The sequence below is a fragment of the Cygnus atratus genome, chromosome 6, assembly GCF_013377495.2.
Source record: "Cygnus atratus isolate AKBS03 ecotype Queensland, Australia chromosome 6, CAtr_DNAZoo_HiC_assembly, whole genome shotgun sequence".
Taxonomy (NCBI): Eukaryota; Metazoa; Chordata; class Aves; order Anseriformes; family Anatidae; genus Cygnus; species Cygnus atratus.
Genome location: NC_066367.1, coordinates 18,067,004 through 18,083,898, shown reverse-complemented (window position 1 = coordinate 18,083,898; position 16,895 = coordinate 18,067,004). Strand labels below are relative to the sequence as shown.

The 16,895-nt window shown below is 36.0% G+C and overlaps 1 protein-coding gene across 9 annotated transcripts in view; it reads right to left on the bottom strand.

Moving 5' to 3' along the window:
• GPR155 (G protein-coupled receptor 155) overlaps positions 1 to 16,895 on the bottom strand; it is a 42,452-nt gene that overhangs the window by 11,100 nt on the left and 14,457 nt on the right. For all 9 annotated transcript variants that reach the window (XR_004781872.2, XR_007708525.1, XR_004781873.2 and 6 more), the window contains exons 2-12: positions 16,056 to 16,562; positions 11,363 to 11,762; positions 9,912 to 10,077; positions 8,600 to 8,755; positions 7,482 to 7,565; positions 6,065 to 6,185; positions 4,792 to 4,876; positions 4,620 to 4,710; positions 3,246 to 3,495; positions 2,492 to 2,593; positions 573 to 706 (exon numbers count right to left, since the gene is read on the bottom strand). Coding sequence is in view for 6 of the 9 variants with exons in the window: in XM_035567705.2 (XP_035423598.1) it covers positions 573 to 706; positions 2,492 to 2,593; positions 3,246 to 3,495; positions 4,620 to 4,710; positions 4,792 to 4,876; positions 6,065 to 6,185; positions 7,482 to 7,565; positions 8,600 to 8,755; positions 9,912 to 10,077; positions 11,363 to 11,762; positions 16,056 to 16,515 (2,049 nt within the window). In the remaining 3 variants the exon portion in view is untranslated. The remainder of the gene's footprint in view (positions 1 to 572; positions 707 to 2,491; positions 2,594 to 3,245; positions 3,496 to 4,619; positions 4,711 to 4,791; positions 4,877 to 6,064; positions 6,186 to 7,481; positions 7,566 to 8,599; positions 8,756 to 9,911; positions 10,078 to 11,362; positions 11,763 to 16,055; positions 16,563 to 16,895) is intronic.

Here is a 16,895-nt window from a genome sequence, read left to right as displayed (position 1 = left end):
CTTTTTTTTTTCTCCCCACTTAATACACATTACCAACTTGGTTACCTTATCCCCAAATCACTAAAAGCAACAGAACAGCACTCTTCCATTTCAAATAATGTCTTACATTATCTTCATTACTAAAAACACCTCAAAGAAGTACAATTTCCAAATTCTAGCAAAATCAAATGGAAAAATTTTTGTACAGTCTCCTTCAGAAATAGAATTCATTTTATAGTTTTAATTAATATCTAGGGAAAAAGACTAGCTCTTGAGCAAAATGGGAAGAGAGGTGGTGGTAAAGAATTAATTATCCAACAATATGATTCAATTTTTTTTTCCTTGTACCTTTAGGGTTCTCCAGTGAGGCTTGCTCACTAACACCGTTAGCCTCAACTTGCCTTTAATTTATTGTGTAGCATGGAAAAATTAATCTTATCATATACTCCTTAAAACAAGGCACTGAAATAAAGCCTCCTTATTAAATATATTACCACAAAAATAAGGAATTGGAAGATTTTCTACTAGACTGTCTACATGGCTTTCCTAAAAATCATTCTACTTCAAACAACAGGGAGATAAAAAGTATTTACAGCAAACAAGCCAACAACAAGAAGTAAACACAGCAGCACGTGTCTCGCCAACTGTTTGTCTCCAGTCTGTAGAAGCTGTTCTTCCTGAGCCAGTACACAGGTTCGAGTACTGCAATGACTCACACACTGATCAGCTGAAAAACAAACCATAAATTTTCATTAGACTTTTAACTTACAAAGTATCTCTAAATCCGGGAGAAAACTTATTAATGTAACTTACTACGTTAAACTATGTTATAAGTATCTGTATTGAAGTCCTGCACACAAAGTTAATATTAGCTTTGACAACAACCAGTTCAGACATCTATTCCCAAATAGAACAGTTTACACGTGCTCATAAAATGAAGAAACTTTTTACAACAGATCTCTTCCTTCTAAGCTTTAATGTAAATATAAACTGTGGTTAAAATGTAGAAATTACTACTAGAGATAACAAAAAAATAACAATTTCTCAGGACAGTTTTGAAACCTAGAATTAATTTCTGGAATAAATATTTTAGGTATACTGTCAGCTGTGATGTTTTTACTCTGTATCTCAGTGTCACTATATCTTGAGATAGCTACAGAGTTCTCAGGAATTCTGAGCATCATCCTCTAGATGGCAGTGAAAAACCTCCTGGCAAGGACATAACTAAGAATTTGGGCCAGATACCTGTCATAGTTCAATGAGATAGCAGAAGGATTAGTAATTATTGCAGCAAGTTACACAAGTGTATCCATTACAATTTGCTTTTAGTGATTTACAGTTTTGAAGTGTTCACTCAGTAGGCAGAAGAAAATCCCACTCAATCATAAGACATGATTTCTTATCCTTCAGGATAAGAAAATTAAACTCGCTTTCCCTGTCACTGGAAGACATTCTTACAATGCTTGTCTGAATCACATCACAGAATAACAGCTGGCAATATGTAGAAAGCTACATATGGTGAAAGGAGATAAAGCTAAGTATGTTTCAGCATGAAATATTTAGATTTTTTGAAGGTTATGCTGCATGCAAAAAAAACCAAAACACATATGGATAAGAACTCCCTTGTTAAGGATGGAAAAAAATAATAAGGAAAAAAAAAGCAAAGGTTGCCCTGCAGACAACTTTCAATGTTGAAAGTGATGTATGATGAGAACAGGCTGAGCATGCAATTTTCTAGCAGGTGCTGAACAGACAACTTTGATCCATTTTTCTATTTCAGTGATTCCTAAGGCCCCCTTCGTCAATTTTCTCCACGTCTCTCCCCTAGACATGGATAATACAGCAGCATGGACATTTGATCTAGTCTGTAGTACTTGCTTCTCTAGATCTCAAGTTTCTTATTCAAAACCTGTGCATGATTATAATAAAGAATTTAATGGACTTTTTTTTTTTTGGGAGGGGGAATGAGATGTGAATATGAGTATGTAAAAAGTACGCTTAAATCAAAAACTGCTAAAATTGAGGCAAAGTAGGACTGAAGTAGCACAGAAGTTTAAAAACAACACCCCAAAAACCAAACTATCACCCCCCAAAAAACAAAAAACAACCAAATGCATACAAAACTGTTCATCTTGAACAATGAAAAATTCCCAGTGAATATCAAACAGAATAGAACAAACATCACAACAAACATACCAACACTTGAATTTAATATGAAATATAAGTTAACTAGGTAGAGATGAGAGAACTGCAGTCCTTAACAACAGTTGAGAGAGCAGATAGTTTCACTGTGAGTGTAACACACGCAAACGTTGTGGAAGAGTACCAATCACAGAATGGTTTGGATTGGAAGGGACCTTAAAGATCATCTAGTTCCAACCCTCCTGCCACGGGCTGGGACACCTCTCACTAGACTAGGTTGCTCAAAGCCCCATTCCTGGGGCATTCACAACTTCTCTGGGCAACCTCTTCCAGTCTGTAATACTAAAACAAGGATACACTACTGTTTTACCTGTTTCAATGGAAGGAACCTTGCTTTCAACAGCATTTGGCACAGCTTTACTCTCGTTAGCACAGGGTAATTCCCCATTTGTTGTCTGACAAGAACAGCAACCTATTAAGTAACACGATAGTTAGTTTCTTTCACCACCACATTTTTTTCCAAGTATAACAATATATACACTATGCAGCTCGCAAATAACCTGAAAGGGGAAAGTGGGCAATTCTTCCAATTTGCTAAGAGGGTATGTGTGTTACACTACAAATATACAGAAATATTTAACACAGCACTACCACCATGGAAGTAACACAGGTACTTTTAGCTAGAAGGTAAACATAAAGGAAGTGACTAAGAAAGCTAAACATAAACAAGGAGTAGCAATGCTGTAGGCATGTAATTTATTTTCAAAGAGACAGTTTAATGGGCAAATGTCCTAAGACATCCACTGGACTGCATTTATCACATGCTTATCAAGACACCACTACTTAAAAAAAAAACAAACATACATGCTTTTTTTTTTTTTTTTCCCTCCTGTCCACTTCCCCCACCTCTACACTGGTAATAATCAAACCTTTCTCAGAAATATAACCCAGAGTCCTTGGAAAGCTACATCTAGATCTTCCACCCTAACTTGAAGTTAATTTCCACTTCAAGTTAACAACAATCCTTCCCAGGTCAGAATTAAATTTGGAACAGTATTTTATTTATTTATTTATTTTTGTATCCCAAGCCATTTATTCATTTATTACAAATCTTGTTTCTGTACCTCTTTCTGGAGATGGCTGTGCAGAAGATGCCACAGAAGGTTGAGCAGAAGACCCTGCAGAAGGTTGAGGCACAGTGGCTGAAACTCGATTCCCCGCATTCCCTTCCACCTCAACCTCCTCTGCTTGGCTACGAGGTGAATATGGGTTCAGTACCTCATAGCTTGATTCTTGTCTATTTCTGTTCATGCACATAAGCGAGATGCCTGACATCAATATACTGATGAACAGGATCACTGCTGTGGTAATTATCTGTTAAGAGAGAAAAGAAAATACACCTAACTACAGAATAAAGGAAAATAGTTGCGTATATAACTCTACAGCTTCCTAAATATACAAAGAAAGACATCTGAAAAGAGGCTGTTTTCTATACTCACTGCTCTTGCATCTTCTGGCATTTAAGGAATACTCAGTACATGAAACTAATTTTCCTCTCCTGAATAACCCAGCTCCTCCTCCTTCCCCCCCACTTTCTTTTTTTCCTCCTCTCCTGTTTTTAATGGGGACTCCTATTTCTCCTGCAATCCAAACGTGTCCTCTCATCATTATCTTCTTTCTCCTCAGGGTCATTAGTGTTTCATTTTAAGTTCTGTTTGGGTACCTTTTAATTCCAAAGAGGAATGTGCTCTTGTCACCCTCCAGCACAACTCTAATTTCCATGCTTTCTCCAGTGGGGACCATCCCATTAATTAACTTTTCCTTCTAATCATCTGCCACCAGTACTCAGAGTCCACTGTGAAGCTACTTTGCTACTTGTGGAAACACCACACAAATAATCTTGAGCAACTCATAGCCTCCCTATCCGTAAGGAAGACAGAGGGAAAACAAGACAACTATCTACCCTAATGCACTTCACATCCTCTGGTGAAGGTGAACTATTTATTGGTAAAAATGGTAGTTCGGGCTCAGGCACTTTCATCTCCTGATTGTGCAGAGAAGTCTTGCATAGTGCAAGCAGTCACTGCTACACGTGTAATACAGATCCGATCTACTACAGGCTAAAAAACATTAATTAGTCATTGGATGGTGACAATGTTAGATAATTATGAAGCTAGACTACAAATTAGTCACCAGGAATAGGACTTTGCAATTCATTAACCATCACTCCTATGCCTTTTCTTTTGGAAGCTTACTCCCTTTTTCTTAGTCATACTTCCCTAAACTTCAAGATCACTGTTCAAACAAGTTTTTCTACTGTTTCATTACAGAAATACATTTTCATACTGATCTGTAAGCATTCTATAGTGATATTGTTATGGTACCCTGCACTTTGACTGAAAGCTACTTACATAAGAAGCAAGCAGAGAATGCAATTTCTTAGTAACGTATTGGGTATGTCAGAAATCAGAAGAGATTTGGACAGAACATATTCATACCTGCTGTTTTCCATAGAAAAAGGCAGAGTCAATGCTAGTGCTGTTATGTTCACCAACTATTAACAAGATTCCCACCAGAAGTGTTGGGATTCTGAAAGAGCAAAATGCAAACAAAGTGATGTATTTAGCATGCTCCCTATAATCCTACAGGGAAACATCTGTACTAACTTACCCCCATCCAGCTATGATAATAAACCCAATGGGAATCTTCACTGTTTCTCTCCTCCTCAACAGAAAGAGAGAGAAAGATAGAAAACCTACAAAGAACAAAAGAAATGCCTTGTTTATTCTTAAAAAGGGAACTGAACATTATAGAAACTAGACACTCTATGATGTGACCTGTTCAGTAACCAAAGTGTTCCTCTCAGAACTTCAAATATTCCAAAATTGTATTTTTTCTAGTTGTCTTTTGATAAAGTAAAATAGAAATACCTACCATCTTTAAAAAAAGCCATGAGTAACAAAACTTGAAGAAATTCTGCCACACTTTTTATTGTTTCCACATATAAATGCTTAGAAAGGTTTGCAGGTATTTAAAAGGTGCCATAAGAATACTTAAGACACAAGTAACTAATTTATTAAGGTTAAAACAGATTAGTCCTTTATAAAGTCACTGATAAATTTCACCAAAAAGTTTCATATGTTTTTACATAAATACCTATATATGGGAATATCTTCTGGGACTGTCTATTCTATTTACAACTCAGAAGCTCAGCAATATTCTCCTTGTTAAAGCAAAGCTAGTATTTATGTTAGGCTATACTAATCATTAGCTACCTATCTCAGCTAAACATAAACACAACTTACTCCACAAAAACACCACAGGGATTAAACTTTTAAACTTCTGGACCCACGAATGGTACACAAAGTCTCTTAAACACCTTAAGTCTCTGTTTTAATCACACCTGTAAGGTTCTCCAAGTTCCTTGATGCATCTTTCTACTCTGCCTACTTCAAATACTCCCTTCATTAACCATCTACACTTGCAGAACACATTGTTTTTAGAAATTGCAATTGACAGAGGAAAGAAATGTTAAAGCCCCTTCGTTCTGTTTTTCCTTTTTTTTTTTATTAAGCATAAGGTTTTACAATCTCCTTAATGCTGAATAATTTAAAATCTTTAATTCTGCATTACTTAAAAATTGACAGTAAGCTTTTGACTAGTTGATCACCATTCACTCTATTTGTAATTGCTTCTGCCTTGATACCTGAGATGTTTTTTTTTTTTTTTTTTTTTTTGTGTCCCCCTCTCCCCTTTCCCACCTAAAGCCAGCAAGACTGCTGCTCTGCATTGCTAGAGCTTCAACCTGGCACAGCTTACAAGTGTGCATATTTGTAGAATTACACACAAGTGAAAGGAATAATTACTCTGAAGAATATAATCAAATTATTTCAGTACATCAATCTTTTATTATGTTACCTAGTTCTGCCTAGAAAAATCATACCTGTCCACAGGTAGGTGCTATAAAGTGAGCTGTAGAGAAATATAAATACTAGGATCTGCAATGTGATGTCTTTCTCTTTAACAATGAAATTCCATATCACCATTCCAATGCAAGCAATAAACTGAAAAGAAAGGGAAGATGCCATCATTTGAATTTCGAAAGCAGGATGACAGAAGAAAATTGAACACAGTGTAGTATAACTACAATAAGCTTCCAGACTCCACCCCCAGATCCACTGCAGTGTAATTTTATGAATTAGATGGTTATCATAGCAGTAAAGTAGTGCAGCAGTAAGCTCAATATTACAGGTATGTCAATGACTGGGGTAACCCCACTCCTTTCTCTCTCATTTATTTATTTTTGACAGCAATTATATAGCTCAATAAGCTGGGAGTAAGACAAGTTATATAAAGATTGTTTTTTTTTCCTATCTTTTAATAACAAAAGCTTTGCATCTTTAATTAAAGTACAAACCCTTTATCTGAAATGATTTAGAAATGAAGCTGAGAACAACAGATGCTTGTTCAGCCAAGAATTATACAAGTTTTCATCATCATATGAGAGTTAGTACAGAAGGAATCTGAAAAAAATAGGCTGAAATAATATAGAAATAGTAATACAAGGGTTCAAATTACTTTTAAATTAAAGCTAACTTCATGCTGTTATAGACAGAAGTACCTGCAACTCTCACACACTATTTCCTTTCCCAAATGTGACTCTACATTCTAACCTCAGTTTACTTTTTTTTTTAAGCTACAGAACACCAGAAAGCATCTATTGCACTGATGTATTGCACTCACTGAATTTAACAGTTGTACAGTTGGCTTCAAGAAAAAAAGGAACACATACTCTATAGTTTTCTCTCAGCTTAAATAACAATTAAAATTAAGCCAAGTCAGAGCTATCAGACTTTGCCATTCCCTAGCCACCAGCCATGTATTCCCACACCCCTTCCCCGTGTCAACACTGGCACCTGTCTTATCCCTCTGCGAGTCACTTCAGGGAGCTACACTAGCATTTGGATTAGTTTCCTATTTAACTCATTGAATCAGATCACCACAGAGTCAGACGCACACACTGCTGCTGATCATGGCATTGCTGACTTCAGATTGGCATAAACTGACTTGGAAGTGCACTCAATGCTATTTGGCAGTAACTCATAAAGCTAAAAATATACTGCAGAAGCCATTTGCCATTCTGATAGCTTACAGCTCTGTTTGAGATGCTGCTCTTTGAGAGCTGTACTAGCAGCACAAAGGGTCATTTTGTCATTTTCTTCAAGGGTATGTTCTAAGTCACAGAAATTGTTCAAACAAGTCATTAAATGCCCCTGCTCACCTTACAGATATCACTGTAAAAACCAAATTTGCAAAAATGTTAAAAACAAGATGTAAAATAAAATCGTCTTACTACTGACCTGAGCAACAAGTAGATTTGTTGTAATCATATGAGGAAGCTGTTTGTATTTCTTACTCAGAAGAACAACAATGAGAGACCAAATCTGGAACAGACAAGATAAATCGAATTTAGGGCTAACACAAAACAAATAAACACGCAAGATGAACATTGTGGCAAACTATAGTGAAATTAAATATATAACAAATTTTCTTGACAAGTTTCTCAGCAACATGACTCACATGGGTCAGCTCCATACCATCTGCTGCCAATCCCTATGCCTCAGAATATAGGGCCAGAAAAATCAATGCATTGTTGCCTCTTAAGACTGTGAAATATTTCCAGGAAGTGCCAAGGGTTTGCCTGCAGTGTGCAGAAGACTGGCTGTTCCCCAGGACATAAATGACCACAGAACAGCCTGGCAATGTGGAATTTAAGAGTCTCTTCACCCTATCCCTTCTGATTTTCCCAGCATGACTTGTGATGGCAAGAGACAACGTTAATATGTTGCTTCTCTTGAGGCACAGTTTTTATGATATGAAGACTTCAGTGAGACACCAGCTTAAGAAACTTTCAGCTCTCTCCAACATGGAAACTTTTATTTAAAGTAAGAAAACCTATACACATATCTATAGCACTTGTGAAGCCAAAATACAATTCACATTGAGCATCTGAGGTATCAACACCCTTTAAAAGGGCCAGACACCTAGAATTGCTAGGAAAGGCATTAGATAAGGCTAAATTAAATATTGTGATTAAACTGTGATTTGATGTAATTACTCCCCATGAGGTAAACAAGTACTGTTATTTCCACCCCACTCAATCATTTAAAAGGAACTAAAGATGAGCAGCTTAATAGCTTGTCCACACATGCACCGTACATATCAGGTGGCCAGATCCCAAACTCTCAAGCCCTGCAGTAGTGCTGTAATTCACTTACCCATTTTTCCCCCCACTGTGCAGCTCTTCAGCTGACCCATCGCTAAATTAAGAAGATTTGCTTTTTAAACTCAACTCCTCCCTCATCCTTCTGAGGACAAAATGTCAGTCTCAACTTATTATGACTTGATTTGCTGCTTATGTACTAAAGTTACCCTGACATTACAGTGTGTTTTTGTAGTTCACTTTATGAACACCTACCAGAGAAACGAGGCTGACAATACTGATGTCAAAGCTAACATTTTGGAGTGCAGATGCCAGTGGGTTGGGATCCATAGATGGAATGGTCAACAGCCACGCAGAAACATACATGATAGGTGCAGACACAAACGTGCTTATCACCATGCCTGAGGTAATCTGCAAAAGGAATCAAACAGAAACATGAACAGTTACGCAGATCAAGTTAAAGAGTCTGTTTTTATGAATACAACAACTAGCAATGTTGTACCTTTGATTAAACACAGAGCTTTAAACAAATCATTGAGTTGTTTCTGTGACAGATTAATTAGAATTTAAACCAGGAAGTATCTATTTTATACATACAGTTAAAAAGAAACTTTCGACAAGTTTTTGAAATAGTAGGAATACATGAGTTCCCCACTGTGAATTCTTACAGAGCTTTTTCATAGGTGTCAAGGATAGTAAGGATTCCAACCTAGTGGTGGATTCACAATGACACAATATACTTTTGGATGTAAAGATTCACACCGTAAATAAATATGCAAACATGTAGTTATGTAAACACTAATATGTATGAATTAATGAGAAGTGTCAATATATATTTACATTTAAATCGTTTCTATCTCAGCTTTGCATTGTTTTTCGACTTACTAGAATTTGCAGTGATGGAAGTGCAAGTTTCAGATTTTTCTTTTAAACAGATATCCTGAGTTTGTTGGGCACAAAATTCTATCTTGTAATGCTTGACTTGTAGTGTCTTCAAGTTTGTTGGGGGGGAGTGTGTGTGTCGGGGGGGCTGGGGGAGTTAATGTATATATCTTAAGTTGAAAAGGTTAATTAATACCTTCTACTTAAAATGCATTTCTACCACAAGATTTAACTGAAGGACAACACAGGAGAATCAGTTAAAGCACAAGCTCTTCAAGCTCTTCCACAAGTTTTCAGCATGAACCTAACACTGCTCTCACTGAAATCAGTAACAACATTCCTGTTTTTCCTACAAAAACAGTAGAACAAAGATAAGGTATTCAAAAAAGAAAACAAAACAAAGATGCAAGTTCTTTATATTTAAAGTTACCCTAGTTCTTCCTACTATTTTCATGAATAGGAAAAGTATGAGGACTAATTTCAGACTGTGTGCCATCAAGAAACTTGAGACACCAGGAAAGAGTGCATTGGTTAACTATTAAATCTGCAATACAGTTCAAACTTGAGATCTGGGGAGTCTATACTACAGAAAAGTAATTTCAACTAGCCTGTTTATTCATTTATAAGTATTTCATCAACAAAGATAAGCCCATACGACAAGTTTGGGAAAAAGAAAACTACATACAATTCCCACTTCCATATTAAATTGAGCTGCAAATATTGCGACACCAGGTGCTGCTGGAAAAACTCCATAAAGAAATGCATAGTTTGATAAACTGGTGTGGTTGACTACGCTGTCACTCTTGTCCAGGAGTTCTACCATTTCTCTACAGAGAAATGGCATCATAAGTCTGAAATGAGAGGGGGGAAAAAAAAGAATAAAAGTAATTCAAGCCAGAGCAATAGAGTCTATTCAGAAAAGGAACCACAACACTTACAAGCTGCTTCAAAATTCTGAATCACAAGGCAAATTTAAAAAAAAATACACAAGAAATGTTAAAAAAGACACTAATATCTGAGATCCAAACACATTTTCTGACTGTGCAGAAACATTCTTTGTATAACTTCAGATTAAAAAAGGTAAAATATAAAAACAAAACTATTTTCAACTGTAAAAGCAGCTATAAGCAGTCAGCAACTTTGAATATTAGACCACCTTTACGTAAACTGTCTGACATGGAACAAGGGCGCAAGCTTAAGTATCCCATATTGAAAGTTTTGCCCAATAAAACAAACAAACAAAAAAAAACACATTGATACTTATCTGATTGCCTTTAGCAATATCCCTGATGTCACACAGACTCGCTATGTGAGTCTTGTACAGGCTTCCATAAGCTCACCAGTAAAGCAGGGTGGTGATATTAACAACCACTCATTTTTCCCATGTTCTTACAAAATTTATCATCAAGCTGGTTTATAAACTAGGTCTTTAAGCTTGCTAGTTAGTTGTACTGATACTCAAATGAGTCTTCAAATTTTCTAGTCTAAACAATCAACAACTAAGATTTCTGTTATGCTGATTGTAGCTCTGTAGCAAATATTTAGTTCACCAGTACCTGACATATAGTCAGGGGAAAATAATGACAGCATAAGTTCTATATAAAAATTTTCAGTTTTTATTTTCAGAAGTCAGACAGTTTATCAATGTAGAGTGACAATTTTTAAGCTCTTCCAAAATAGCAATCTGAAAGATTTATAGACACAGCAAACAAAACCCAACTGATTTAGAGATTTATTGTTTAAATCCAAAGAAAAAGTGAAGACTAATCAAGTAGTTCCTAAACTTACTCTGCTTTAACTATTTAAGCTAGTGAATTTTAAATTAAGAAAGTAATTCCTCAAACACCCAATTCGTGACAGATGGCCTGCGGGCAGTCCAGGAAGCTGTAGCACCCTTGAATTATTTTCTCTGCAGAGCCTGACAACAGGCTTGTGGTCTGCAAAGTTTCTTTTGAAAGTTAAAAGTTGCGTACTATCAGAAGGTTTGGGAAGCACTCACACAAAATACAGGAAGTGAAATACACTATCACTACAATGATCTTGAGAGAAAAGCCATATGGACTGTATATTCAGAGCTTAAAACATCTAGAAACACTTTAGAGAGCAAAATTATAGAAGTACATAAATTGAACTTACAGTTTAGCTGTGATGAGAAGGATCAGTGCAACAAACATACCCTTTGTCAGTTTTTTTGTTTGTCCCACCATGGTTAGTCCAAGGTAAAAAAGTGCAGAGCCAGAAAATGAACTGCCCAGTCCGTCAAGGAAATTTTCAAGGTATTCGGGAATTTTCTGGCCAAGAATAAAGTTTGAGACAATTCCTATGAAGACCATGAATACAATTGGGTTCTGCAGAACTCGAAGGAGTGCTAGGCCCACTATTTTGAGTTTGCTTTGGGACACAGTGCGATTATCCCTCCACTTCTGGATTTCACAGAAAATAAACCCCAGAGGGTTTAGCATCATAAGAGATATTGGAGCCACTAGGTAAATGTACTGGAGATACTCTGGGTAAGTGGTTTGATATAAAGCTTCAACTAGAAGACAGAAAATGAAAAGTGATGAGTGATAACATTTCAGTACAAAAAGACATCAATATTGAAATTAACATTTGTTCCCTGAAAATTAGAGAAAATTATTTCATTATCCTTCAGAGGCATCAGCATTCACAACTGATATAAGATGACACACTATATCCAATCACCATTAGGTCACAGTCATGTAACAAACACATTAAAGCCCTAACACTAGCTTAACCAATACTACTTAATGATTCAACACTTACAGAACCAAAAAAAAAAAAGGAAAGAAAACAACAAAAAATTCCATGCACCTTTTGATTCATTCCAAATGCTGAACATTGATTTTTTTTTTCTGAATTGCTTTTTGTCCCCAGAAACATATGAGAATTGTGGAGCACTACATGTGCATTCGCAGGACACAACGTTTTTGAACATTTCAACATCTCAGCCAAATTCTGATTTGTAGCAGTGATGCAAAATACAAAATTTAGTTGCTTAGGTTCATTTTTAGATCAGTCTTCTCTATAAATAAGGCTCTTGCAAATATTTGCCACTACTTTTAAGATTCACAAAGTAGTAACTGCATAAAGGTGAAGTGATTCTTCAAGTATTACAAACAGGAGTTGTGAATATAAGGCAAATTTAAAAAATAAGAGTTCTGCTTCTTTTTTGCTAACCTACAAATTTACAGCACTGCCAGAAAGAGGTTACAGAACTGACAAGGTTGGAACACCTTGAAGAAGGTTTAGTGTTCAGTGGAACACTAAAACTTCTCTGTGCTATGGAAAAATTCAAAATGTGACTACATACATTTCAGTTCTGTGATCTCATGGTTTATTGTGGCTCTGACCTATTAGCTAGACTAATCTGTCAGACTAAAAAAAAAAAAGCTTTATAAAGAAAATCTTGAAAAGTAACTTCCATTTCTCACCCACCACAATGATACAGACCTCTCCCCCTCTACTAAACTTGTTCTTTTCTTCAGGAAGTTTTTTCCTTCACAATATTTTTCAAGACCTCAAAGCCTTTTTTTTTTTTTTTAAACCTTTTTATTATTTAAGTATCTGGAATGAGAGGATCTGTTAGATCTAAATCAGCATTTACTATAACCAGCCTTTCTCTTTAGATTGAATAAACGGACATTCTCAGTTAGTTGACTTCTACTATGTAAGAAAAAGCACTAAAGGTGCTTTTGCCTTTACAAGCCATTATTAAAGGATGCATACAGGAGCTACCTGTCCTAAAGTCCTGAATAAAGTGGCAACTGTATTCACTAAATACATAGTGAAACTGTAAACTAAATATATTCTGATAAATAAAGCCACCTTAGATATGCTGGACATTTTTTATACAAGCCAAAATTTTCCTAAAACATCAAACCTTAGAGCGATGCTTTTATGCTGCTTTATGTAGACCACCCATTTCAATGAAATCCAACTCAATACAAGTCACACAGGAAGTCAGTCATGAGGAATCATTAGGACAGCGAGAATAATCCACAACTCTCAGATGAAAAATTTGCTTTTTATTTAAAGCAAGGTGTCTATTTGCTGATCACAGGAAAAATAAAGAATTAATGCTATTTTACGACTTCCTTCTCAAACAATTCTCCACGCCCCAGCTTATCAAAAATACATATAAATAAACCACTAGTTGCTTATGCTTCCTACAATTAACATCATTAAAGTTACTGTAACTAAGACATCATCCACATGACACTTCTGCTATACCTGTGCTTTAACAACACAGCACCTGAGAGTATATGAAGCTGTTCTGTCAGAGCTGTATCATCTCTCCCAATAATACAAACCAATCAGATGAAAATTTCTATCCTAGCAATTCAATTTACCTTGGGGGTCTGCTAGCAAACCTCCTTACCAGCATCACTTCGCGGTGTAGAACCATTTTAACAGTGATTAGAGAAAAACAGGCTAGTGAGCTTTGAAAAATGTAACCTGTATTTTAACTTCCCTATACAGATAGTTATTTTCCTATGTGCAAATCTTTGCTCAACAGCATAAATTAGCATACTGGTTACTGCAGAAAAGAAGTATCACATTGAATGAAAACTCTGAACATTATTTTTTAAATAAACTGCCTTCTAAAATAACGTTATTGTAATACACAGAATTGTCAATGCTAACTTTTTCCTTCACAGATTTCAGCCGAACCATATGATTTTAAAGGCAGCAATAAAAATATATTTCCACTAGAAGATCAAGCTTTGCTCAAAACACCACCTATTACCACAAGTAAAAAGAACTAAGCAAAGCACTCTGTGTTATCCAGCCCTGCAAACACTCCAGAGAAGCCACTAACATGAACAGCTTGCACACAAGACAGCGTGAATCAAAAACTGGTAAAAGTTTGGGGGTTGGAGAAGCTAAGTGAAAGGGCAAGAAAGGAAATAAACAGCTCTAAGAAACAAAGAACCCTTAAGCGCCTACAGTGTTACCGTTGTGTTAGGTATGCTAGTAAGCTCTCAATAAACTAGATGTTGTGAATTTGGCTAGACTGTGTATAGAGGAAACATGAATCATATCTTATAAATTGTGGATATTTGGAGAAAAACGTAATCTGACAAGAAAGTCATTCAACACAGAAGGAATGCTTTGAGTAGAAAGATGTGAGGCAAATATATTCAGAGAACCTTAAAAGAGAAGAAAAAAATCTTAACTGGCATTTTAATCCAGCACCAATAAACAAAGAGGTAATTCTCAGAGCCATATTTGTGATATACTTCTGATTTCTCTCAAGAGGAATAAGTCTCAGGAGATGCAACTGAGGGAAATGGTATTTTCATCTATGGAAGAAAAAGTTTGCAATTGCGTTTGTCAGTATTTTATATACATCCAGCAAATTTGAAGAGAATAAAGATTCAAGATTCTCTGGAGCATGCTGCCCTGGAATAGGGTGAATAAAACTGCCAGCTCCTCAAGTTATCTAAAATATGGAGCTACTTGTTGCTACATGTAATCTGGAGTTGAATGCTTAAGCTTTTTTTTTGTAACTCTATTTCCAATTCTGTAAACAATTATCTTGCTCTTTCCTTTGCTACAACAAACTTTATTTCTTTTTTTGTTCTTAACTTTATCTGGACAATAACAGTGATCTCAAGAGAATTTGAGAGGCACAAGTACCTTCTGCTCAAGGAACAGCAAACAAATACAACTGAATCCAAACACCCTCTCCAAATGCCACCCACTCAAGGTGTATTTTGAAACTCTCTGATACTTGCAGTGTTCCTTCTGCACTGGCCATACAGGTCAGCCTGGGGAGAGGCAGCACTGAAAGCTGCGCTGGAACAAAAAACCTCCCAAGGTAAAAAGTACAACTCCAGATCTCTTCCTAAATATCATAGTACATATAACTAAAAAGCATATCAACATATCCTTAAGGAAATCTATAAAAAAGGGAAATAAATAAATAAATACCCAAAGGGAAGAAAATAATAGTCTTGCAGATTGGGATAAAAATCAAGTTTAATAACTGATATTGTCTGGAATTAGAAATATAGGCTTACAAGAACAAGAGTACACAGCTATACAAGTTATACTCTGAATGCCTCCTCTTGTTTTTTCCCTTTTTTTTTTTTTTGTTTAACTCCACTGGAGTGGTGGTTAATTGTGCATACTGAGAAAGCCATCACAGCCACATAAAATTCCAATTTGAGATAACACAAATGCAGATTACCACAAATCACATAGTAATCTTCCTTTTAAAAGACTTACTTCTTCCAAGACTATATCCTAAGGCACATCTACTGGTTGTGACAGAACAAAGATTAAGGGACAGAACATGACTGGCTACGTACATTAACACAAAAATTAGCTTGTTCTAAGTTTGTTCTAGAGTCTAAACAGATTAAAAGTGTGTCTTACACACACTATAACCAGTAGGCACCAACATTATGGCTAAATATTTTCTTTGAGGTAGACCAAGAGTTAATGACAAATTAGCACAAAATCCCACTACAACTATTTCAGAGGCCACAGATACAGGCTCCTTTTTTTTTTTTTTTAAATAAAGATCACAGTCCTATACAACAGAAGATAGATTGTTTAAAATTGTTTCATTCATACCATCCAACAGTTTGTTTTTCTTTTCCCCTCTTACTGAAAAGTATGTGGTCTGAAGATTTTTTTTTAAAATTAGTTTCCTCAAGAAATGTAACAAGAAATTGTTAAGGCAGCTCATAACTTCAGTCAATTTCAAATAATGCAAAAGAAAAGCAGAAAGATGCTGATGCAGAAGCATCTAGAGCACTGAAAAATAATTTTGAAGAGGAAAGCATAAGGAACTACTTACCTATCGGATATCCCAGTGCAAAGTCATTGCTTTGTGTAGCAAAAATAGGGAACAAACCTGCTTTGCTAAATCGATTCTCAGGACTGGCTACCAACAAGGTTAAAACGCAGACTAAGAAAAACACAGCAGCTTTGGCAACTAAGATACTGTACAGGAAAGACCAATTCACATTAGAAAAGTTAAGTACCACCATGTTTTTGAACAGTAGTGCTGGGAGTGCAAAACGTGAGACAAAGTTTCCCAGTCCTTTGGCCTGAGTTGAAGTGATAATGTTGGCTCTTCCAGCTATGTAGCCACAAAGAATTATCCCAAAGCATTCTAACAGGGCTGGGAAAAGCCTGCTTATTGACATAGAAGGAGGACCGCTGGTGGTATTGAGTCCAACTTGTCCAGGCAAAGAAATAGACATATTAGCTGAAGATGAGAGGTTCTCTGCACTGAAGTCTGAATAGCTATCCATTTCCTTTGACCACCTCTTCCAAAAGAGAGAGCATGCAGTGATCTCATCTGCAAAACAAACAAAAATATTCGTTAACTTCTGAAACTGTGCTTGTAAACGTCTATGGTATCTGGCTTGCTGACAGAAGAGTTTATACTTACAACTGCATTAAAAATAAACAGTGAGATGAGTAATAAGTAGGTATTGAGACACAAATCTGAGAAAGCAAAAAACTGTACTCATTCTGTACTCACACGTTCTTCTCACAAGTTCACACATCCCAGCAAGACAACTGATAGAGGCTGAAGACTGAAATACTAATTGTAGTTTGGGAATCCAAAAAAAAAAAAAAAAAAGAGATCTAAACATCATTGAGGAGAAATTATTGCCCTTCAGCCCTT